Source organism: Bubalus kerabau, chromosome 17 (assembly GCF_029407905.1).
Source record: "Bubalus kerabau isolate K-KA32 ecotype Philippines breed swamp buffalo chromosome 17, PCC_UOA_SB_1v2, whole genome shotgun sequence".
Taxonomy (NCBI): domain Eukaryota; kingdom Metazoa; phylum Chordata; class Mammalia; order Artiodactyla; family Bovidae; genus Bubalus; species Bubalus kerabau.
In genome coordinates, this window is record NC_073640.1 from 4,926,483 (window position 1) to 4,950,061 (window position 23,579).

Sequence of the window (23,579 nt, forward strand, 5' to 3'; positions counted from 1 at the left end):
CCCTGATACTTACTTGCCTCCTGAGAAATCTGTATGCAGGTCAAGAAGCAACAGTTAGAATTGGACATGGAACAACAGACTGGTTCCAAATTGGGAAAGGAGTATGTCAAGGCTGTATATTGTCACCTTGCTTATTTAACTTATATGCAGAGTACATCATGTGAAATGCCAGGCTGGATGAAGCACAGCTGGAATCAAGATTGCTGAGAGAAATATCAATAACCTCAGATATGCAGATGACACCACCCTTATTGCAGAAAGTGAAGAAGAACTAAAGATCCTCTTGATGAAAGTGAAAGAGGAGATTGAAAAAGTTGGCTTAAAACTCAACATTCAGAAAACTAAGATCATGGCATCCGGTCCCATCACTTCATGGGAAATAGATGGGGAAACAATGGAAACAGTGAGAGACTTTATTTTGGGGGGCTCCAAAATCATTGTGGATGGTGACTGCTGCCATGAAATTAAAAGACGCTTGCCCCTTGGAAGAAAAGCTATGACCAACCTAGATAGCTTATTAAAAAGCAGACATTATTTTGCTGACAAAGGTCTGTCTAGTTAAAGCTATGGTTTTTCTAGTAGTCGTGTATGGATGTGAGAGTTGGACTGTGAGGAAAGCTGAGCGCCGAAGGATTGATGCTTTTGAACTGTGGTGTTGGAGAAGACTCTTGAGAGTCACTTGGACTGCAAGGAGATCCAACCAGTCCTTCCTAAAGGAAATCAGTCCTGAGTATTCATCAAAAGGACTGTGGCTGAAGCTGAAGCTCCAATACTATGAATATCTGATGTGAAAAACTGATTTCTTAGGAAAGGCCCTGTTGCTGGGAAAGATTGAAGGTGGAAGGAGAAGGGAACAACAGAGGATGAGATGGTTGGATGGCATCACTGACTCAATGGCCATGAGTTTGCGCAAGCTCTGGGAGTTGGTGATGGACGGAGAAGCCTGGCATGCTGCAGTCCATGGGGTTGCAAAGAGTGAGACACAGCTGAGCAACTGAACTGATGGACTGACCCTGATACTCAGTTCTCTTTCATTAGTCCGATTGCCTAGACCCAGGTCCGTATGGAAATTCAGTTTATAAGAGATGACCTCTCAAGTCACTTGGGAAAAGATGGATGTTGCGATAAATGTTATTGAAATAACTAGATAACCATCTGGAAAAAGATAAAATTAGATCCATAGCCTAAACTACCAAAATACCAAAAGAGAGATAAATGTAAAAAATAAAACAATAAAAGTAGTTGTTCATTGATGTAGTCAAACAGAATACATCGGCTTTGTAGCTGATTTTTGGACTGGGATTTTTTTTTCACGGTCTATATAGTTCCCCGTATTGCTAAAAATTGGGAGTTTTTTCATTCCTTTTTGTGAGTTCCAAACATTTTGTTAAATTTCGTCTTCTGATGTAACAGCTTCCATTTTATTTGTCCATATGAGTTTATACCTTTTTCCTCCCCTATAATTTCAGTAAGCTCATGGAAAGGAAAGTTAGCTAAGTGTGATATTTAATTGCATACTTAGCAGATACCCTTTTCTTCCTCAGTTTTCCTGTCTCCACAGAGCTGATTTTTTTCTCATTTTTTTTAAACGGCTCTCTGTCACGATGGAGGCTTTTTAAATAATTGGGACTTGTTCTCTCTTCTAAAATAATGGATTAAGAAGCTGCTTGGGAATTTTGTGTACCTGGATGGAACATACCTGCTCTCTGGGTTGACATTAGGGTGCCTGGACAGGGAACCAGCTTTTCCAAGGCAGGGAGGGATGGTAAGGATAAGCTAGGCTGTGCTGCAATGACAAACACCTTTCCAACTGGCACTGGCTTAAAACAACAAAGTTTATTTCTCACAAGCTGTGTTTCCATCAGGGGCTGTGTTCCTCAGACCACTCAGGACCCAGGCAGACAGTGGCACCATCTGGGGGTGGGTCTGTTGTTTCAGGGGCAGAAAAAAAGAATCTGGTGAGCCACAGGCTGTCTTTGAATGCTTCTGTCAAGAAGTTCACATTTCCTTGATGCCAGAGAAGTCCCACGGCCATGCCTCAATCCATTAAGAATGTGTACTCTAAAGAGAGGCGCCATATTTGGGTGAGCAGTAATGCTGTCTGGATACAGAGGGCTCCTTGGAGAGAAACACTTGGAGTAGTTATGGCCTGGCCAGGGGTAGGTGGATACACACTTGGCTGGCACTCTGCTGGATGCCAGGGGAGAAGGCAGGACATGATTAAGTATTTTATTTATCTATCACAGGAACGAACAGCTGGGGACTGCCATTCGGCAGGCAAGGAACTCCTTCCTGTGACATGCTTGGCACAGTAGGAAAACATCATTCCTGGCTTGCAGAGGGGAAGGGTGAAACCCTAAAACATTTTTAAAAATCAAATTTTTCCTTCCTGAGCGTGAGTTAGGAATCAATGGTCCTTCTCACTACCCTTCCAGAAAAATCACAGCTTCTGCAGTGAGTCTATGTCTGTGTGATAACTAACGCAAAAATGCAAAAAGACGCCCCTTCCCCTTACACTCAGTGAACTGTGTGTATCAGGGCCAGCCCGTTCCATATTCCATATGGAATTCCATATATTCCAAGAATATAGAAACAATACCTTTCATCCAACAGCTGGTTTTTGTTTTTGAGAAGACTACAGGCTCTTGCCGGTAATATGGCTTCTCTCTAGGGAGAAGGCTTAAAGTAAAAAGAACATACAGTGAGTGTCTACATTCCGAGGGATCTGCGTTCAGTCCTTCTTTTGCCTTTTCTTTCTATACACTTACAACTATTCTAAAAAAAAATCAAGTCTATTTTTAAAAAATAGTTTTTTTCAATGGAAGGAGTTGGGGGAAAGTGTCAAGAGTTAACTAGTCAGGAACATCCAGGAATAGTCTTACTGTGTACATCTATTGAAATTTGGCTGTGTTCTTATTTCAGGACAGGGTCCAAGTCCTCCTCCCTGCCTCCAGGGCCTGCATCTTGATGGAAGTCTGCATCCAGCGGGCAGGCAGGTGAAGCTCCTGTCCAGCACCATCCGAGCAGTGATGCTGCCTTGGGTTCCGATCTCGTGTGCAGTGTTGCCTGGGTCCTCGGCTCCATGGCACCTGCTGGCCGGCAGCTGCTCTGCCCCAGATGGGAGCACAGCAAGCTCTGGCTTCAGCCCTGCTTAGCACACTGCATTTCTCCCGGTTGCTGATCCACAGAAGTATTCACCTCGTTTTTGGGGGTCAGGCAGTATGTTCTCTGGCTCTGCCTTTTCTGTATCGCTGCTGTGTTTCTGGGTCCACGTGGATGTCACCTAACCGGAACGCTGGCTCTGCACCAGGCCTCTTCTCCCTCCTCATTTCCCTCTGAGCACCCGCACACCTTCTCCTCGTCACCCTACCCTGCCTTGTCTGCAGCCTTTCTGGACCCTTGCTGCCCTTCTCACCCAACTTCTCTTATCAGAGCCCTTCCCACACCCGTGGCTCTCGTGCGCCCCTCATAACCTGCGGTCACTGTCTGCCTGCTTCACTCCCAGGACTCTCTCACGTCCGGTCCCATTTGGACCCTGTCGCTCGGTCTCAACTCTGACCCATGCACACACAGCTCTGCCATCCACTCACCCATAGGTAATAGTAATCGCTCACAGAAAATCAGGCAGGCAAATCATCTTAAGACGTACAAAAACATAAGTAAGTAATTTATAATACTGAAATGAGGAAAGGTTTTCTGGCCACGACACCAAATCCAGATTTCTTAAAAATGAATGTTAAGACTACCAACAGAGAAGGCAATGGCAAGCCACTCCCGTACTCTTGCCTAGAAAATCCCATGGATGGAGGAGCCTGGTGGGCTGCAGTCCATGGGGTCGCTAAGAGTCGGACGCGGCTGAGCGACTTCACTTTCACTTTTCACTTTCACACAATGAAGAGGGCAATGGCAACCCACTCCAGTGTTCTTGCCTGGAGAATCCAGGGGACGGCAGAGCCTGGTGGGCTGCCGTCTATGGGGTCGCACAGAGTTGGACACGACTGAAGCGACTTAGCAGCAGCAGCAGCAGCAGCAAGACTACCAAAGTTAAACTTTTGTGTAATATTAAGAAAAAATGATTTTGTAAAGACAAACTAGGAAAACATCTACCACTCAAGACAGTCTAACTTCCCTAAGGTAGAAAGGTGGCTATAACTCACAGAGGTCAAACAAGCCGGTAACAAAATGGTGAGACAGGAATGGGCAGCACCCCCAAAAGAGGTGCTGGTATCAGTTCAGTTGTCGCTCAGTCGTGTCTGACTCTTTGTGACCCCATGAACCGCAGCCTGCCAGGCCTCCCTGTCCATCATCAACTCCCGGACTCCACCCAAACCCATGTCCATCAAGTCGGTAATACCATCCAACCATCTCATCCTCTGTCGTCCCCTTATCCTGCCTTCAATCTTTCCCAGCATCAGGGTCTTTTCAAATGAGTCAGCTCTTCACATCAGGTGGCCAAAGTATTGGAGTTTCAGCTTCAACATCAGTCCTTCTAATGAACACCCAGGACTGATGTCCTTTAGGATGGACTGGTTGGATCTCCTTGCAGTCCAGGGGACTCTCAAGAGTCTTCTCCAATACCACAGTTCAAAAGCATCAGGTGCTGGTATAAATACCAATAAACCCAAATATCGTTAAAGTTTTAAAAGAAGCAATTATGTAATCTATTTTTGCTGCTCAGACTTGAAATTTTAAAAATTAATATGGAGGGGGGTTGGCAAGCAGGTAGTAGGTACTTTTGTTATCAATGAAATGACATATTGATAAAAACTTTTCAGCAGGCTACATTAGCAATGTGTTAACATGTTAAGCATCTCCACTTTGACCAAACAACTCTACTTCCAGGAACACATCCTGAGTAGGTCTCAGTGGCGCAGAGAGGAGCGGGACCAGCATTTGCTGTGGGCAACAACCCAGTGCTTGTCACTAGGAGCCAGGACGCAAATGCGGGGGCAGCTACATCCTGGAAAGGTGCCGATGGAGAGTGAGGCACAGCCATGTCACATGTCCGAGACACATGGGTGAGTGAGCAGGCAGGCCGCACAATGTGAGCAGAATGCTCACGTTTTGTAAAAGAGAAGTAGGTTGACATAGTGAAACAGAAGGCGATATGCTGAATATTCACCAAGCTGCTAGCAGTGGTGAACTGAGAGAGGTGGGGACCAGGACACGTGCACTTTATAAATTACACACACACACACCTTTTTAATGAGCATATATTAGTCTAATAAGCAGAAAAATACAAGTAAAAACAACAAATCATGGTTAGTAAAGCGTTCCATAATTATTTTTAAAATTTTTAACATAGTGGATGATGGGTATAGCTCTGATTAGTCCGTCCTTATTCATACAGACAGTGATGAATCCGAGTAAGCAGCAGGTCCACTGTTACGGATGAACGGCATCATAAGAGCTTTCACTTGGTCGTAACTTCCTCTCCAAACTCTGCTGCTCACGTCCAGGCATAGTGTGACGTCCGCGGTAAGAGCTCACCCGGCCAGGTGTGTGTGTCAGAAACCACGTCGGCAGCTGGGACACCAGGCACCTGAGCAGACAGAGCCACTGCAGGAAGCGGAGGCAGCCCTGGGTCACCCAGCTGTGCCAGGCCAGCGCCTCTGAAGACAGTTCACTGACTTCGTGTTCCCCCCAAACCTGAGGTGTACAAAGGGAGCCAAGACGCTCACCCCGGGAGAGGGTGGAATTCCTCTACAGAGAACAGAGGGAAAGCAATCAGCAGGGACACCAGTGGATCCACGGAGGGCCCAGGCTGCGCCTCTGTTGTTGCTTCAGGGCCTGGAGGCAGTCTGAACACCCCTGGCCAGAAAACAGGCAGTGGCTCCTGCAGCCGGCGGTTACCAATAGTGACCACATTATTATAAAGATGGGGGAAACCGTGGCTTCAAAAAGGGATGGGAGGAAAAGGACTCAATTTTCCAAAATTCAGATTTTTTTCTTCTACCTTCCTGAATAATTTGGGTAATTTCTGTCAAGTCCAAACATAATTTCAGATGAGGTAGGCAGTTTGTCTACTCGTGCCGTCATCCTCACGGGATGGTCAGGCTGCGCCGTGGAAGCACTCGTGTCCCGGGCGGGGCCGGCACAGCGACTGCAGGAGCTGCTCAGTTGGCTATTTTCTCAATCTCGTCCAAGTCATCCGTGTCCAGTCTTTCTATTTTCTTATCTGAGGGAAGAGAGGCGGGTTCAGAGAGAGCCCCGCACAGATCACAGGGGACGCAGGCAGGGGAGGGGCAGCAGGCGGGGAGGACCCGGGGCTCCCTGGGACATGCCCGCCCCCGCCACAGGCCTCCCTGAGCCCCGGAGGTGCCTGGGACTGGGCGGGCACACGGCCCTGAGCGCTCCGGGTGCGGGGAGAACCTCCTGTCTCGGGGAAGGGCATCTCGGGGCCATGGCGACACCCGCTCCCGGCTCCCCGCCCGGCCCTGTGACCTGGCCCTGGCAGGGGGCTCTCCCGAGACTCACTGAAATGCTCCTGGATTCTGTTCAGGATGTTCATGCTGTGCTTGCTGTCCACCATGTTCACGGCCAGGCCCCGCTTGCCAAAGCGGCCGGTGCGCCCGATCCGGTGCAGGTAGGTCTCGTTGTCCGGGTTCCCATCCTTGTCCACTGGGAGGTCAAAGTTGATGACGACAGACACCTGTTCCACATCGATACCTGCGTGAGGGAAGAGTTGGACGGGAGTGAGGACAGAGACAGAAATCGCCGCCGCCCAGTCAGGCCCACCCTCACCAAGCTCAGGCGGAAGGCAGGGTCTGCGACAGGCCAGCTCTGGTGTTGGGACACGGACAGGTGGCAGAACCCAGAGGGAGAAGACGGGACCGTCCCGGTGCTGGCCAAATTCCGGCATCAGTCGCGCAGCCTCTGCTGGATCCGAGGATCTGGAGAAGCAGCTGATGTGGCACTGGGGCCACAAGAGCAGGCGCCGTCCTTGGCCACCAGCCAGGGCTCCCGGCTTCTGTGGACGTTCTCCTCCACTGAGGGAGCCCCACAGGCTGGCCCACAAAACAGCATCTCCCTCAAACCATCGCAGCCTCCCACACAGGAAGATCTCTCTGCTGCCCCGAGCCTGGCGGGCCAGGACCCAGTCTCTGCTTACCACGGGCACACACGTTGGTGGTGACCAGAACCTTCTCTTTGCCCTCTCGGAAGCGCTCAATCACTGCAGCCCTCTGCTCCACCACCATTTCACCGCTCAGCAGAGCCACCTGGTGGCCCTCTTTTGAGAGCTCCGCAGCCAGCCAGCTAGCTGTTTTGCGGGTCTGGAAGCAAGAAAATGTTTGAGGAATGAAGGTACCTTAAGAGAATATTTTTGATCTGGAAGACCACTGAACCTTAGCAGTTAAGAGTTAAATGTCCTAAAATTGTTAACATGATGTGGTATAAAGGAAGTCACCTGGGTGATAAGTCTTAGAAAATATTTAACCTTGATATAACCACAGGGGGAAAAACTCAGAGACATCTAAAGACTAATTACTAGCTTGGCTGGACTCTTCAAGATGTCCATGTCATGAAAGGTGGAAAAACTGTTCTCTAATAAGGGAGTCTCAAGAGACACAACACTAAATGCAACAATCTCTACTGGCTCTTAGGCTTAACAGCAACAACCAAAAGCCAAAAAGGCCATTTCAGTATACATGGGGAAGGTGGCATATGGATGGACTTCAGAGGGGCGGCATCATGAAAGGTGTGAGAGTGGTGCTGTGCTCGTGCAGGACCACGTCTCATTCTTAGGAAGCGTTTAGGTGGGATATCTACAACTGATATCTACAACTGACTTTAAAGTCAGCAGAAAGAAAAAGTACAGACAGCCCTACACAAAAGCTTATGGGCAGAGCAAATGTGGCTAAATGCTGACACCAGGGAAAGGGCATAACAGTCCTCATTTCATATTGTTTTCATCTTTTCTGTGGGCTTCAAAGTTTCAGTCTGAGTTTGGGAGAAGGATGCCACTCTTGACAATTTTTAAAAAAAATTTACAAGTATTCCAATAATAGAGTAAAAGCTGTCTTATTCTTATATCCCATAACAGCATTTTGATGCTTTCTTTGGTGATCTTACACATTCCTGAAAAATTACACTAGCCACTATAAATGGGGTCTATCCTTCCAATTTCTAAGTGTTTTCAGTTTGAGACTGGAAAACTACTTATTTTAATTTTCTAGCCAGTCACCCTGTTTAGTTTCTTATTTTCCCTACAAATATCAGTTTTATTCAGTTGGGCGAAAATCTAATGTATCACCTACACATGGCATTTAAGTTCAGGAGACGCTATGCTTAGACTACAGATAAACCTTGGAATACTATGAAGAAACTGTTCCTTCCATCTTCACAAACCATTTTTCTTCCAGTCCCAGGGAAGGAACCTGGTCCCCTACGTGGAGTTCCTCCCCGCCCCCCTACCCTGCAGGCAGCCTGCTGCTGCTGCTGCTACTCACATGGCAGAAGATCATGGCTTGAGCAATGGTGATGGCCCCGTAGATATTACACAAGGCCTGGAACTTCTCGTCTCTGCTGTTGCACAGGACATAATACTGCTTGATGGTGTCCAGTGTCTCCTCCTCACGCTTCAGTTTGATGATGTTTGGGTCGGGCACCACTTTCTGAGCAAATTTCCAGACAGAGTCTTCAAAGGTGGCAGAGAAAAGCAGCATCTGGCAGTTCCTGGGCAGCATCCTGCAAGGGGAGGCCCAGGTGTCCAGCATGACCCTGACCCGGGCTTTCCCTGGAAGGACCAGGGCACAGCCTCCCCAGGCCTGATGACCTGCGTCCCCAGGAAGGGGCAGCGGGGAGCAGCTGTGGGGAAGAAGGGGGAGCAGACGTGGGGCAGGGACGGGTGACCGAGAGTCCCTGAGTCTCCCTCCTTAACCTGGGTGGGGGGCGTGCTCAGCGCTGACATGGAAATGGCCCATCAAACAAATGCCCCTGAGAGCTGCGAAAAGCCTGGCAGGGGCAAGAAGGGGAGTGTGAGGGAACAGGAGCAGGAACTGCAGGTCGGGAGCCGAGAAGTCCCTCCTGGCTCGAGGCCCTACCTCTGGATGCGGATGCTCTGATCTTGGTGGCCCTGAGTGGCTATCATCACGTCAGCCTCGTCCAGAACAAACACCTTGATCTTCTTAGGGTCGATGAACTTGAGCTTGGAACACCAGTCCAGAACGGTCCCCGGGGTGCCAATGACAATGTGCTCACTGATTTTCTGACCTCTTTCCACTGTGGAGACAAGATGTGTTCTGTGGGCATTTTAATCTAAAACTTTGGGTTCTTCTGCTATAAAACGGCCATGATGACGCCTGTCTCACCGCACTGTGGTTGGGAACAAATCGTACAGTGAATCTTCCATGCATGTTAGTTTCCTTTACCTACTTCCTCCTATAATTTCCCGTCATCCAGCTCTTTCTCTTTAGCATTACTCTTATTCTTTTTATATCATCCCTTTACTCATGCTTCACTGATTTCCTTATAAATTGGTAGTTTTGAGTCCTAGGATTCTGGCCCAGTGATTTTTTTGCCTTGTTGCTAAGTCACTTCAGTCGTGTCTGACTCTGTGCAACCCCACAGATGGCAGCCCACCAGGCTCCCCCATCCCTGGGATTCTCCAGGCAAGTACACTGGAGTGGGTTGCCATTTCCTTCTCCATTGTAATTGTGTAGACGGTTTTCCTAAATACAAATTCTATTAGAAAAAAAAATCACAACAGCACATTACTCTCCAACTACAGCTGGTAGGAGCTGAAACTGCTTTATTCATCTATCAAAATTACTACTGCATGGGACTTCCCTGGTGGTCCAGTGGTTAAGACCCCATGCTTCCACCACAGGGAGCAGAGGTTCAAGACCCTGGTTGGGGAAGTAAGAACCTGCATGCCATGTGTCAACTGTCGCCCGCTGCACCCCCTTCCTCCCCAAAAGAAATTTAGAACACTAAAAAAAAATTGACTAATGCCTGTAGCCTTTGATCAGAACTTGCACTATTAGGAATCAATCCTGTATGCATATGTGCGTGGGCCTGTGCTTAGTCACTCAGTCGTGTCTGACTCTTGCAACCCCATGGATTGTAGCCCACCGGGCTCCTCTGTCCATGGGATTCTCCAGGCAAGAATACTGGGGTGGGTTGCCATTTCCTTCTCCATGGGTGCTCTAGGAAGGAGAACCAAATGGTTGAAGGGTTTGGGAGGAAGAAAAGTTTCTACCATATACCCTTTTTAATTTTGAAACACGTGAATGTTTTTAACTTAAATTTTAAAAACAAAATTTAAAATTTGAGAAGGGGACTCTGGTTAGGAATACATCAGCTCCACTGTGAGAGTTTCAGTGAGCTCGGCACACTGTGACTGCACACTGTGATCGTCTCCACTGAGCTTTAAAATGGGGCACTAAGTAGTTATTAATATATTTAATATATAATTAATACAGAGCAATACATTAATCCCTCACACACAGTGAGGTCCCGTTATTATAAAACGATCTAGAGGAGACCCACGCTGTCACAAGGTCCTGGTACACCACGCTTAGTTGCGCCGGTCAGTTTGAGACATCAAACACACAGAGATACCAATAAGTTCTGGTTAAAGTGCTGTTGCTGCACGCTGAAACATGATGCTTTTCTCCAGGAAAAGGCCTTGTGTGATCATTTGTATGTGAACTGTACTAACCATTTTTGTTCGTTGATTGACAAACTATAGAAAATTAAGTCGGGAATCTGATACACACTTTCTTAGAAATGAACAAGGAGAGCCTGACTTTTCAGTGAAAAAAATCGACTGTTATTTGCTGTCATGGTAACACTTAAAGTGTAAGAGAAAATTAGAATTTTGGAAAACTTGTAGTGTTGCTGTAAACTTGAGAGTTTCTCTGTATGTAAACTCCTCTGAGTTGTTTGGTGGTGATATTAATGTATTTTAAATGCTATTTAAAATTCTGTATAATGAAATATGTCAACATTCTCAGCGAAACTCGGTAAGACATTTGGTATTTCCCAAATGACCAAGGTGTAATGTTAGAAAATTATTATTGCACAAAAGATGCATTCAAAGTGCAAGGGAGACCAAGGGATTTTAATGTAACAGTATGAAGAGGTCATTAATATGATTTCAAATATCACATGGCAATTATCTTTTACATAATTACCACTTGGGTTTTGGTATGGCATCCTAAAAACAGTAACTGAAATTATAAGAAAGGCTCGATTTTCTTCATATTCTTCCAAAATAAGTACTTAGGGCCCTCAACAATGTTTAAGAGTGTAAGAGTCGAAAGGTTTAAGAATCGGTGCTCGAGGCGATTATAAATGGCTAAATTGAAGGGACGTCCCTCTTCTCTTTGTCTAGGTAATGCCCACTGCTTCCTGAAGTGAGTGTGCCTGTGTATACTCCCCACTGGAGCACGTGAGCTTCCCAGTTCTACATCTTGGCCAACACTTGGTTTGTCAGATTCCCTCATTTCTACCCTTTGAGAGGCATATAGTGGTTTCAACCGATGTCTCCCTGATGACTAATGAAGCTGTTCGTCTTCCCCATTGACCAGCCATCTGAATTCCTTCTTTAGTGAGGGGTCTGTTCACCTCGGCCTCTTTTGTCCATTTTCCTATTAGAATGACTATTTTTTTCTAGTTGATTTGTAGTTTTATATATTCTGATAACTTCCCCATTACCAATTTTCTACCTGTCCTCCTATTTTAACCACATTCTCTACATTCTGCGGAAAAAAGAATTGGTGGAAGGATTCCTGATTTGGTAAGAACTGTACATGCTCTTAGATCACTGTTACTAAAGCTGTTTACTGAGGAAAGGGATCGGATCCAACCTACCATCCTCCCTGCTTACTCTCTTGGAGGCAGCTTTCAGAACTCTGGATGCTGAATTCAAACCTTGCCTCCTCAGGGAAACACTCCACACTTTAAGAACCCATGACTCAGGCAGGGATTTTTTTTTAACAACTTAAAATCTTATTTTAAGAGTGTAAAGAATTATTAAGAAATGGACAAGTAAATAAATAAATACATAAATAAATAAAATAAATTTGCTGAAATCCATGCTGGGCTCCAAGGTCAGACTGAACCAGAAAGTTGAATATCATCACCTCATCTTCAAAATTCAAACACCCCACCCGCTGCCTGAGCTCACGACCTGGGTCTTGCCCTTTTATACTCACATTTATTGCCTCGAACAGCATAAGCAAGCTTTAGTTCTGGATGAAATTTGCCCATTTGTTCAATCACTTTTCCTGTTTGAAGCGCCAGCTCATACGTCGGGGAGAGGCACAGACACTAACGGGCAGATCACAGGAGATGAGTTTAGAAAAGCCTTGTGGTAGCAGACAGCAGGTTCTAGAGCAACAGGAACCCTGGTATCAGTACCACCTGAACAGTGTGGGGAGCCCCATCCTCTTCAACCAGGCCTGCGTGTCAGCTGTAGGCGGAAGCCTTCAGCAGGGAGGCCTGGCTTGGCAGATGCTGTCAGAAGCCACGTTTAAGGCTGCTGCTTTGAATCAACTCTACCCATGCAAGGGCCTGTTGTGCCATTGGGCTTTGCCTGAGCAACAGTCTGAGGCATCAGAAGCATTCAGATTCCACCAGGGATGCCCTTGTCAATCACCATCCCCCACCAGATGGCGCTGCCCTTCCAGAGCCCCCAAGACCCCCTCACCTGCGGGTACCTCTCTGCTGGCTCCACCCGGCTGAGCATGGCCAGGACAAAGGCAGCCGTTTTACCAGTACCCGACTGCGACTGGGCAATCAGGTTCTGCGGGCTGGACCCAGGAGGAACAGAGATGAGGATAACATTGGTTAGAAACAATCAAGTGTCCAAGTGCTCTTTCTGGGCAGTAGGAAAAGGCTTTTCCCCTCATTCAGGTTTTCTGCCTTGAGCACAATGATAATTTTTTTATATGTTGTTAAAAAACTGCTTAAATATTAAGGGAAATGACGATTATTTTAGATGGGTGCACACTAAAAAATATTCATTCTAGACTCTAGTGCAGCTAGAGTTCCCTAGTTTTATACCCCAAGAGGCCAATGGGAATTCAGACCGCAGAGTAAGATCTGGGCAAATCTTACTGCATGATGTGTCTTCAGGACTCGGCTCCTTCTGTGTGCTCCCTTTTCTCACCTTTATGGAAAATGTGAGATACTAAGTCAGATGCTTCGGAGGAAACTTTCATATTTCACTTCATGTAATTCAGTGTCATGGGAACAGGTGGCATTTTCATCATTAAAAAAGAAAAATAATATAGTTGAATGAAAAAAGCTGCTATGTAAAGTATGATACCATTTATCTAAGGTTTAAAAATATGCCAACTACTCTTTAGATCCTTAGGGAAACATACGTATGTAGTAAAAGGAGAAATGATGCCCCACTTCCGTGACGCGCTCTTGGGTCGGGGAGGGGGCTGTGAGTGGAGAGGGTCACACGGGGACTACATCTGTCAACTAGGTTAATGATGCTTTATTTCTCAGCAGGATGCGTTAAAGAAATGTTACTGGCATGTTTCCTGATACTTTTTTGAAGGCCTCAAAATTTTCAAAATTATTTTAAAAAGTGTTTAAAATGGCACTGACTTTATCAGTTTTTATTAAGTGGAAAAGGCAGAAACTGTGTTGAATTGCACCTGACTCTCTCACCACCGTCCTAGCTGTTTCCCTGAAGAAGCTTGTTGCTCCCAATGGCTCATCTTATGCTCAGGAACACTACACTCTTGGTGGGAGATGTGAAACCCCATCCTGGAGACGTGTACCAGGGTCTGTATACTTACGGCTCAGCAAGCATCATGGGTAATGCATTCTCTTGTATCTTGGATGGCCGATTGAAGCCCATGGCATAGACTCCCTGGAGAAGCTGTGGTTTCCTAGGAGGCCGGGGAGAGAGAGGATGGTTCCTAGTTCCTGCAACTGTTTTAAAGACCTAAGATTTTATTTTTCCCTATATCTAGCAAAGGGTGATATTTTCTATCTCCGTCAGACATATTTTCTTGTGTCTTAAAAAATACTAACTAAAAACAAAACCAACATCTTTCCCTACTAAATCTTGATATGAAACTATTATGCAATTTATAAAATCCAGGGTAGTTTCCTTTCTTAAGAGAAATTCATCTTTCAGTAGACCCACAAATTTGATTGGCCTGGATACTGTAGGAATGGTTCCTATTAATTCATAGTATAAAATGAATTATGCAAGATATCTAAAAGCAAACACTGCTTACTTACTAAATCGCTAAGATACAGAAGTCCCTTTAGGGAATGAGACTTCGGTTCTCATTTCTCAGTGCGGGCACTCCACTGAACCACAGGCATGCTGTGTTCCATGGGCCTTCCAAAAAAAGCCAGCTGCACAAGGACTCAGGACAACTGAGGGGTAAGGAAATCAATTCAGCCAGTTTCTAGTAGATAGGTAAAGGAAGTTCAGCTATCGTACTGAACTTTACAACTGCTCAGATTTACTATGTCTAGTCAAAATCAAGACTAGAAAACTTCTTATATAAGTAGCTACACAACAAATATCAATTAAAGCTGTTCTTATAGCACATTTGTAATAAGCTCTCTGCTACTTCTAAACTGACAGGATGTTTAACAAAAATCACACCAGATTATTATTAAAGAAACATCAAACCAAGGCAAGAATGTTCTCTAAGCCTTCCTTAGAGTTCAACTGGCTCTCTAAAAGGTAGTTCTTCTGGCCTCTGGTGGTTCTCAGACACAAAGAACTTTGAAAATTAACGTACTTTCATTTGGAAGAAAAGGCTGTGAGGCTTGACAGGTTCTGATTTAGTTGCCAAGGAAACAAAGTCACTACTGAAAGAGGACTCAAGTGATCCAGGAACTTTCAGTGGCTCATTATTTTCCTTTTATTTTGCATATCTTTTCAGTACAAAATAGACCAAGTATATAGGTGGCCTAGGTTTTATTCTTTGTTTCGTTTGGCTACTAACAATTAAATCAGAAAGAACTTGCCTTTTCAGAGGCCAATTCATCACTGGTTGACCTGAGAGCTCCAGTCCTTTAAATGAAAGACCACTGATACTAGGAAAGACATCAAGCTGCTCTGACAGAATTTATGAAGAGAAGCAGAGATGACAAATTTACTGAAAAAAGCCCTTGACAGAGAAAATACACATAGAAAAGTATAATTTCCTGGGGGAAAAAAAAGGGCACACTTTAAAAACCTTATTCTTAGCTATTGCTTCGTTAACACCTTGATTTGGTTTCTAGTTAGTTCTTTGACTCTAAGTTTACATGTGGGCAATGAACAAGACAAAGAATCCATTCATATCACCACTTTCTTATTCACCAGCTATTCTGTCTATGATCTGGGTGCTGGCAAGCAGCAGGAACAGTAGCTACATCTTGTATTACTCATAACACCCAGCAGTGTCATGTACATAAACCAATGACCCATAAATGCCTCTTTACTAACTTACTGAAGGGAACGGAAAACTTGGCATGATGTTATGCAATTCTCTGTGTTTCGAGGAAGGACATGTTAGAAGTCATTCTCAGCACAGTGCCATAAATGTACACACTTAAGGCTGGATCCTGGGTTCCCGATTTTTGGAAAAAATTCTGTAACAATGAAGGCTGATTTTCACTATAGTTACGAGGAATCCTGCACAGCCTTTTTGGACAGATTTTAGAAAAGTAGATAAACTTTTCTTAACACTGTAAACCCTATAGTCTAACAAAAGGGCTTACCTAATAAGAAATGTTCCTGACATCCAGAAATCACCTGTCAGCCAATATTTTATTGAAAGTTCTAAGAGCATAAAAGAAAAAAGACTTTCAGCTATGATGAATAAATCTGTGGCATTTTAAATTCTCTAAGGAGGAAAACTGGGTTGCCAAGAGACAAGGGTGGAGGGAGACCATCACTTTTCCATACTTTTAAACTTTTGAATCATGTGAATTATTAACTAGTCAAAGAAAGTAAATATATATTAAGATCTTTTTAAAAAGGAGAAAGGAAAATTCCCACAAGGTCTCTGAGATACTAAGTCTTAAAAAAGAAGAACTAGCAAGGATCCATCGTTCAAAGGAACAGATACTCACAGCCGAAGCTCCTCGAAGGACTTGACTGAATAGAGCGGGGAGTTGGGGTCCCGCTGCAGGACTTCCACTTGGTTGGTGTTATCGACAAGGTTGCTTCTGATCAGCTTGTTGAGTAAGGACTGGGCGGCTCTGTCCTCTGTAGGAAAAAGCCAACAGATCTTCCTCATACTCATCAGGCAAACCCCTTGTCTGCACCCACCCCTGGATAGCCCAGCAAGGTGGGAGAAAAACACCACCACACCAACAAGTCTCACTTTAACTCCTGATCCCTAGACGCAAGTGGGCTGAGTTCCTGAGTCGCTGGGCAAGCCTTTGTTTCTATACACCACCCGTTCACTCGTCTGCTTTCTTCAGTTTCTGACCTCTCCACTTTCTCACTGCCCTGAGAAGTAAACCTAATCAGAAGCACCTCCACACGCTGTGGTGACAACCCACACACCCACCTGTGTTTGTGGGCGTCCTCTCTCTACCTTCGCTGCTATTACCTGTGGACGGACACTTATGCTCCTGACCCCGTCCTGTCCTGTGGACAAGGACATTTCTCCCAGTGGTGACCTTTCTCTCCTGCATTCTGTTTCTCCCTCTACTACATCATTCCTCCCAGCATGTGTACACGTTTTACCATCTCTCATCATAAATCTTCCTCCTTTATCCTACATGCCCATCCACTTACTGCCCCAATTCTCTGCTCCTTTATGGAGCATTCCCTCACAGGGCTGTCTATACTTAGGTCTCCACTTCCTATTCTCCCCAGAGTGCACACTTAGAGGTTTTTTCATTTAATCTCCCCACTTGACTTCAACAGCCCCTTGTCAAACTCATCAATGACTTCTACGTGCTAAATCAACTGAGTAGCCAATTTTTAGTTCTGTTAACTTATTACCTATACATGACTCCCTACCTTTGAAACACTTCCTTCTTCTGGTCTCTGGGACACCACCCTCTATTGGTTCTATCTCACTGACTTTCTCAATCTCCTTGGCTGAATCCCCTTCATTTCCTCAATCTTATAACTCACAGTGCGTCTGGCTCCAGAGAGGCAAGTCCTAGGTGACAGGGTTTCAAAGATTAGTTACCTTTCTCTTCTTCATCTGTTTTCTCTGGAGTGGCATTGGTTTTGATAACACCTACACAAGAAAGCAGTTATCGTAATCAGAAAGGCAAATATCAAATCCATTCAAAAGGTAGGACAATATAAATATCAGACCTTATTTAAGTGATCAAAATGTAAATAGTTGGGTTTCTCTATGTTTAATGGATTTTTATTCTAAGTTTAGTGCATAAGAAAATTCAAATTTCTAGAAATGTTGGTTGACTTCAGAGTGATGTCACCTCTGACTTCCTTAACCTAATTTAAAATATACCATTAAGTTAGTACACACAATGAGATGTAAGAAAGAAAATAAAGGCATTAGAAGTTAAAAAGAAGTAAAATGATCACTTTTTGTAGAATATGTGATTGTAAACTTGCATGACTAAGAGTATTAACTTAAAAATGACTACAAAATAAATAAATGGAAAACAGTAGCTTTTATAAATACAGATATTACTGAAGAGATGCTATTTATAATAGCAACTAAAAGATAAAATACTCCGTCTAGAAATAAAGCTAGCAGAAAATATATGAAGAAAAATTTTACTAAAACTCATAAACTGATGCAAAGAGATAAAGCTCAAAAGCCTATAAATAAATTAAAATGTAACTCTAAGATATTCAATTAACCCAAAAGAAAGCAGGAAGAGGCAGAGAAACAAAATATGAGGGGACAAACAGAAAATAAATAGTAGAATTGCTAACCTAAACCTAACCGCATCAATAATTACCTTAAATGTAAATGGATAAAATACTCCCATTAAATGACAGTGAGAAAAAAAAAAAAGACAGTGATTATTAGAATGGATTAAAAAAAAGCAAGATCCAACTGTTAGCTGTTTACAAGAGGCACACTTTATTTTTTGTTTTTAATTGAGGTACAGTTGATTTTACAATATTGTATTAGTTCAGGTATGCAACATGATTCAAAATTTTTATAGATTATACTCCTACAAGAGGCACTTAAATATAAAGACACAGTTCTAATGAGGTAGATTAAACTGGAGCCTATTATATATAAAGAGTGAAGTAAGCCAGAAAGAAAAACAGCAATACAGTATACTAATGCACATATATGGAATTTAGAAAGATGGTAATGATAATCCTGTATGCGAGACAGCAAAAGAGACACAGATGTATAGAACAGTCTTTTGGACTCAGTGGGAGAGGGCAAGGGTGGGATGATTTGGGAGAATGGCATTGAAACATGTATATTATCATATGTGAAACGAATCACCAGTCCAGGTTCGATGCATGATACAGGGTGCTCCAGGCTCATGCTCTGGGATGACCCAGAGGGATGGGATGGGGTGGGAGGTGGGGGGGGGTTCAGGATGCGGAACACATGTACACCCATGGCGGATTCATGTCAGGGTATGGTAAAACCAATACAATATTGTAAAGTAAATAAATAAATGAAACTGAGATTAAAAAAAATAATAATAAATTCTTAAAAAAAAAAAAAACACAAATAAGTTGAAAGTCAGGGGATGGAAAGAGATGCAACCTGTAAGCATATGAAGGTTGGATTAGCTCAGGTAATGCAGATTTCAAGAACAAAATCATCACCAAAGATAAAGGAGGATAGTTTTTTTTTTTTAATTAAAAAAAAAATTTTATTTATTTATGTATTTATTTATTTGGGGGGACTGTGCTGGGGCTTTGCCGCTGTGCTGGCTTTTCTCCAGTATCAGCAAGCCAGGGCTACTCTCTAAGTGTGGCGCATGGGCTTCTCTCTGCAGTGGCTTGTCCTGTGCGGAGCACAGCTTCTGGGGCACGTGGGCTTCCGCAGCTGCAGCATGCAGGCTCAGCAGTTTCGGCTCCTGGGCTCTAGAGTCCCAGGCTAGTAGTTACGGTGCACGGGCTTAGCTGCTCCACGCCATGTGGACTCTTCCCAGATTAGGGATCAAACCTGGGTTTCCTGCATTGGCAGGTGGATTCTTTATCACTGAGCCACCTGGGAAGCCCAAATAGGGATATTTCTAAAAAAAGGATCCATTCATCAGGGACACATAAATGTGAATGTACCTGGCGACAGATCTGTAAAACACAGGAGGCCAAAACTGACAAAATTAAAGGGAGAAATAGACTATTCCAATTACAGTTGGAAATTTTAATACCTCTCTTTCAACAACTGAAAGAACTAGACCAAAAAGCAAACAAACAAAAAACAGTCAAGACACAGAAGATCTGAGCAACACTATCAACAAAGACTCAGCACAGCTAGCTAGGTAAATTTTTTTTTTAATCTGGAAAACTAATCTATCCTTATCACTCATGAAACTGTTATGTAGGTAGAATAGGAAACAGGAGTCCAGAATGGCGGTGGCTAAGAGACAAGAAAGGGAAAAGCCGAGAAAACAGAACAAAGGAAGGTCCGAGGCCCTGAGTGAGGACCTAAGGTAGGACAAACAGCACTCCTGGCTGGCCCAATTTACATAGGGCAGACCCGGGGGGAGGGAAAGACATATAAAAAGAGGAGCCAAAGGGCCAGGGGTCTCCCTCCCTCTCCCACCGCGTGCTCGCGTTCCCCCACTCTTCTCTTCGCGTCTTTGGGTCCGCATACCCTCACGCCTCGAGGATGGATTTTCCTGCTATTTTCTAAATAAAATAAAGCTGTAACACGGAGCTGTAACAATGATCTAAGAACTATAACACGGTCTGTCCAAGACCCGAGAGCTATGACACGCCGAGGGCTCTAACGTCCATCGCTTCAAATTTTTGTCCAGACTAGACAGAACCGAGGAGAATACACTCGCCTGACAACACTGAATTTACTGGCTCTCAAAGCTGGTGCTGACATCTGCCAAAGGTGCTAAGTGAAAGCTGCTTTCCACATTGCAGCTAAGAGTACAAAGCGGAAGCACACATGTAGATTGTAGTTACTTGTGACTCACCATTGGTATCTGGTTTGACTTTTTCTTCCTTAATCTGCAAATTACTCATCTGAATGGGAATGAAAAGAAACACTTAAGAGCAGAGACACCTGATAACAGAATACCATGAGTTACAACTGACTGTTAAACATCGGGTTTGAACTTCAAGGGCTCACTTATTCAAGGTTAAATGCTACAGTACTACTCAACCCATGGCTGGTTGAATGTGGGGCCATATATATGCAGGTGCAATGTTATTTGGGGATTTTCAACTGCAGCGTGGGTTGGGGGCTCATAACCCCCAAATTGTTCATTGGTCAATTACATTTATCAGGCTAATGCACTTAAGTCTAAATGGTAAAATAAAAGGGGTCTTACCCAACCATTGGGAAGCAGTGTTTTAAAACGTTTATTTACACCAGCCACTCAAGAAACAGAATGGATAAAACCAGATACAAGTATGTTTAGGTCTATATTTGTATTATTCATAGGGTTGTAGGTTAAAAAAGATTTGAAACCAATTCTCAGTAACTGTCTTTAGGGAATACCTGATGCTGAAAATTAGTTTTAAACTCTAGAGTACAAACCATAACCTTTACAATACTTTTTTATTTATTTGTGGTAACTGTCAGTTTTACACCCCTGTTCTGATTCTGCCTGAACTCCAGTGCCAAATCCTTCATGGGTACTGTATACACAGCACTTAACACAGCAGGTCTGACTGCTAGCCTTCAGAAAGCCAGCTTGGAAAGCTGAACCCTGGCAGGCTTCTGGGAGCCTGGATGATGAGAAGGTTCCCACCATTCCCAAAACTGCTGAAGGGTTCACTAACTATGTTTCTAAAAACATATGAGGTTTATGATAACAGCTGCTTTCCTTCCAGGAGTCTGGAATTTTGGTACCTGTGAGGCAAAGAATGACCATGTGGCAGGACCCCAATAAAAACCATGAGCATAGTCTCTAAGGAGCTTCTTTGACAACACTTCCTGTGTGTCGTTACTAACTGTGGCTAGAGGAATTAAGCAGGAATAAAATGGAGCTTCTGACTCCTCTAGGAGAGGATTGTTGCAAGCTTGAGACTGGTTTCCTCTGGACTTTTCAACATGGCCTTTTCCTTTTGCTAATTTTGCTTTTCATTGCAATAAATCACAGCTGTGAGTACAGTTACATGCAGAGTCCTGTGAGTCCTCTGAGGAAACCACTGAACTTGGACACCTCTTGGTGACTTGCAACACAGGTACTTACCAAGTTGTATCCTTAATTCAAATTCAGAACTGGCAAACCTGTACTCATCACACTACACATCAAATCTGCTGTTCCTCCCACTCCCCTAAACCTGTTATTCAGTTCAGTTCAGTCGCTCAGTTGTGTCCGACTCTTTGCGACCCCATGAATCGCAGCACACCAGGACTCCCTGTCCATCACCAACTCCCGGAGTTCACTCAGACTCATGTCCATCGAGTCAGTGATGCCATCCAGCCATCTCATCCTCTGTCGTCCCCTTCTCCTCCTGCCCCCAATCCCTCCCAGCATCAGAGTCTTTTCCAATGAGTCAACTCTTCGCATTAGGTGGCCAAAGTACTGGAGTTTCAGCTTTAGCATCATTCCTTCCAAAGAAATCCCAGCACTTTATTAATACCACCTTGTGGGATCCAGGTTGAAAACTGTAATCTATGCTTTATCTCTCTTCTCTTCTTTTTCCTAAATCTTTTGTTGTTGTTGTTTAGTTGCTAAGTTATGTTCAACTCTAGTGTGACCCCCATGGACTGTAGCCTGCCAGGCTCCTCTGTCCATGGGATTTCCAACAAGAATACTGGAGTGGGTTGCCATTTCCTTCTCCAGAAGATCTTCCCAACCCAGGGATCAAACCCCCATCTCCTGCATTGGCAGGCCGATTCTTTACCAGTAAGCTACCATGGAAGCCATCTAAATCTTTATACCTCCACAATTATCTCTTAAGTCCATCCCTTCACCTACACTTTCACCATTCAATGCAGGCCCTCTATCTCTGGACTATTAGAGTAATTTCCACACTGATCTTTTCTTTAGACACCACTCCTAATATAGTCTGTTCTCTGTAGTCCAATAATTCTTGCTAGTCCTCAGATCTAATCTTGTCAGTATCCTTAAAATTGCCCAAACCTTTCAAATAAAGCCTCTCCTCTGTAAGTTCTTTGTTAAGGTCTAAAACACACTCTCTATTTTCAACACTGCTCCTACTACACCTTATGCTGCAGCAAAAATTATTCTGATTCCTATTCTCTGTACAAGTCCAGCACTTTGTTACATTCTGTTCTAAAATGCTGTTCGCCTTCATCTTAGTTACTGTAATATCCAGCACAAATATAAACTTCTTCACAAGGAATTTCCCTGACTTTCTTACTCATAAACATCGTCTTCCCACTCAGAATTCACTTCTAACGTGACTCTTACCATTTTCACAACAATTCCCACCAGTTAGCCTTCTTAACTTGACCATAAAGCTTCTTCCTATACGTCCCTGGATTTAGTTCATTTCAACTACCTGCTGAGAAACTGACAATCTTTCCAAAGCAATAAATGGTGACTGGAAAAGAGTTGTAATTTAGGCATTAAAAGGTTACATAAGACTTCAGACTACAAAAAGAAACACAAAGAAAGAACCCCTATATTCTTAAAATCAGTAATCCATTACCACCAAATCAACATACGTTAAAGAGGTAAGAACAGAGAGTCACAGTTTACACTATGATTACCTTCCCGTTAAATGGATCTTCATTAATTAAAGAACCAATGATGAAATTAAGTATCACTTTAAACACCTATGAAACAATTTGTAGTGCCTCCCGCAACGTTTGCAACATATTGAAACACTAAATATAAACCTGAATCCGTTATTCTGCGGAGTGATACAAACTGCCAACAATGTTAAGCAGGCATCTAAAAACTGGTAAAATAAGAGTAACATAGAATCACTCAGAAAACAGATGAAAAAGAGAATCAGCACTGTTCCTTTCCTTAAAATCCCCACTGAGCAGGAGGTGCAATGTAGGAAAGACAGTACCCAGAGCAAGTACAGGTTAAAGCCTTTAACTGGCTCGGACCAAAGGAAAAGTCTCCATACTGGCCTCTTTCGCCTTAGCCGCAAATCAGGGCTAAGAGACTCCCCGCAGCAAACCTTCGGGGTGTGCAGGCCCCGGGTCTGCCCAACCCAGACAGCTCCGCGGACCACAAGCAGTGTCAGCTTGGGCCCTCCTACTACGCTCGCCCCGCCTGGAGCTGAAGCCACTGACCGACTTGACAGCCGCTTCCTGCTCGTCCACTGCAAGGGCCCACGAGTCGGTGGCCATGGTCCTGGCGAGGAAGGCCGACTCGGGAAACCCACACACAGCAGCTAGCGCAGCAACACCAACCCCGGCCCAGCTGCAGGCGCCAGATCCACACTCACGCGGGCCGGAAGCGGCGATTCGCGAAGATGACGTCAGTTCCCTTACGTCACCACTCCGCGCCGCGCGGGGCTTTGCCCCGCCCCTCCTGCGCCAGCTCGCCCTTTCGCTGACTGCCTCAGGAGCGGCCTCGTCGTG

General features: G+C 44.4%; 1 protein-coding gene across 4 annotated transcripts; it reads right to left on the reverse strand.

Moving 5' to 3' along the window:
- Window positions 1-5,197: 5,197 nt before the first annotated feature.
- LOC129631824 (ATP-dependent RNA helicase DDX19A) lies at window positions 5,198-23,533 on the reverse strand. Of its 4 annotated transcripts, none has more exons than XM_055553077.1 (12): window positions 23,444-23,533; window positions 20,038-20,086; window positions 17,124-17,174; window positions 16,048-16,183; window positions 13,761-13,853; window positions 12,656-12,758; window positions 12,162-12,276; window positions 9,045-9,222; window positions 8,451-8,688; window positions 7,112-7,274; window positions 6,478-6,669; window positions 5,198-6,178 (listed from the first exon to the last, which is right to left on the reverse strand). In XM_055553077.1, the coding sequence occupies exons 2-12, from the start codon at window positions 20,084-20,086 to the stop codon at window positions 6,117-6,119; spliced, it is 1,380 nt and encodes a 459-aa protein (XP_055409052.1). In that variant the 5' UTR covers window positions 23,444-23,533; the 3' UTR covers window positions 5,198-6,116. The 4 variants fall into 4 exon arrangements, with proteins under 4 accessions (XP_055409052.1, XP_055409051.1, XP_055409053.1 ...); XM_055553076.1 differs by lacking the exon at window positions 23,444-23,533 and adding an exon at window positions 23,289-23,437; XM_055553078.1 differs by lacking the exons at window positions 17,124-17,174; window positions 20,038-20,086; window positions 23,444-23,533 and adding an exon at window positions 15,694-15,754 and having other exon boundaries at window positions 16,048-16,158.
- Window positions 23,534-23,579: the final 46 nt, after the last annotated feature.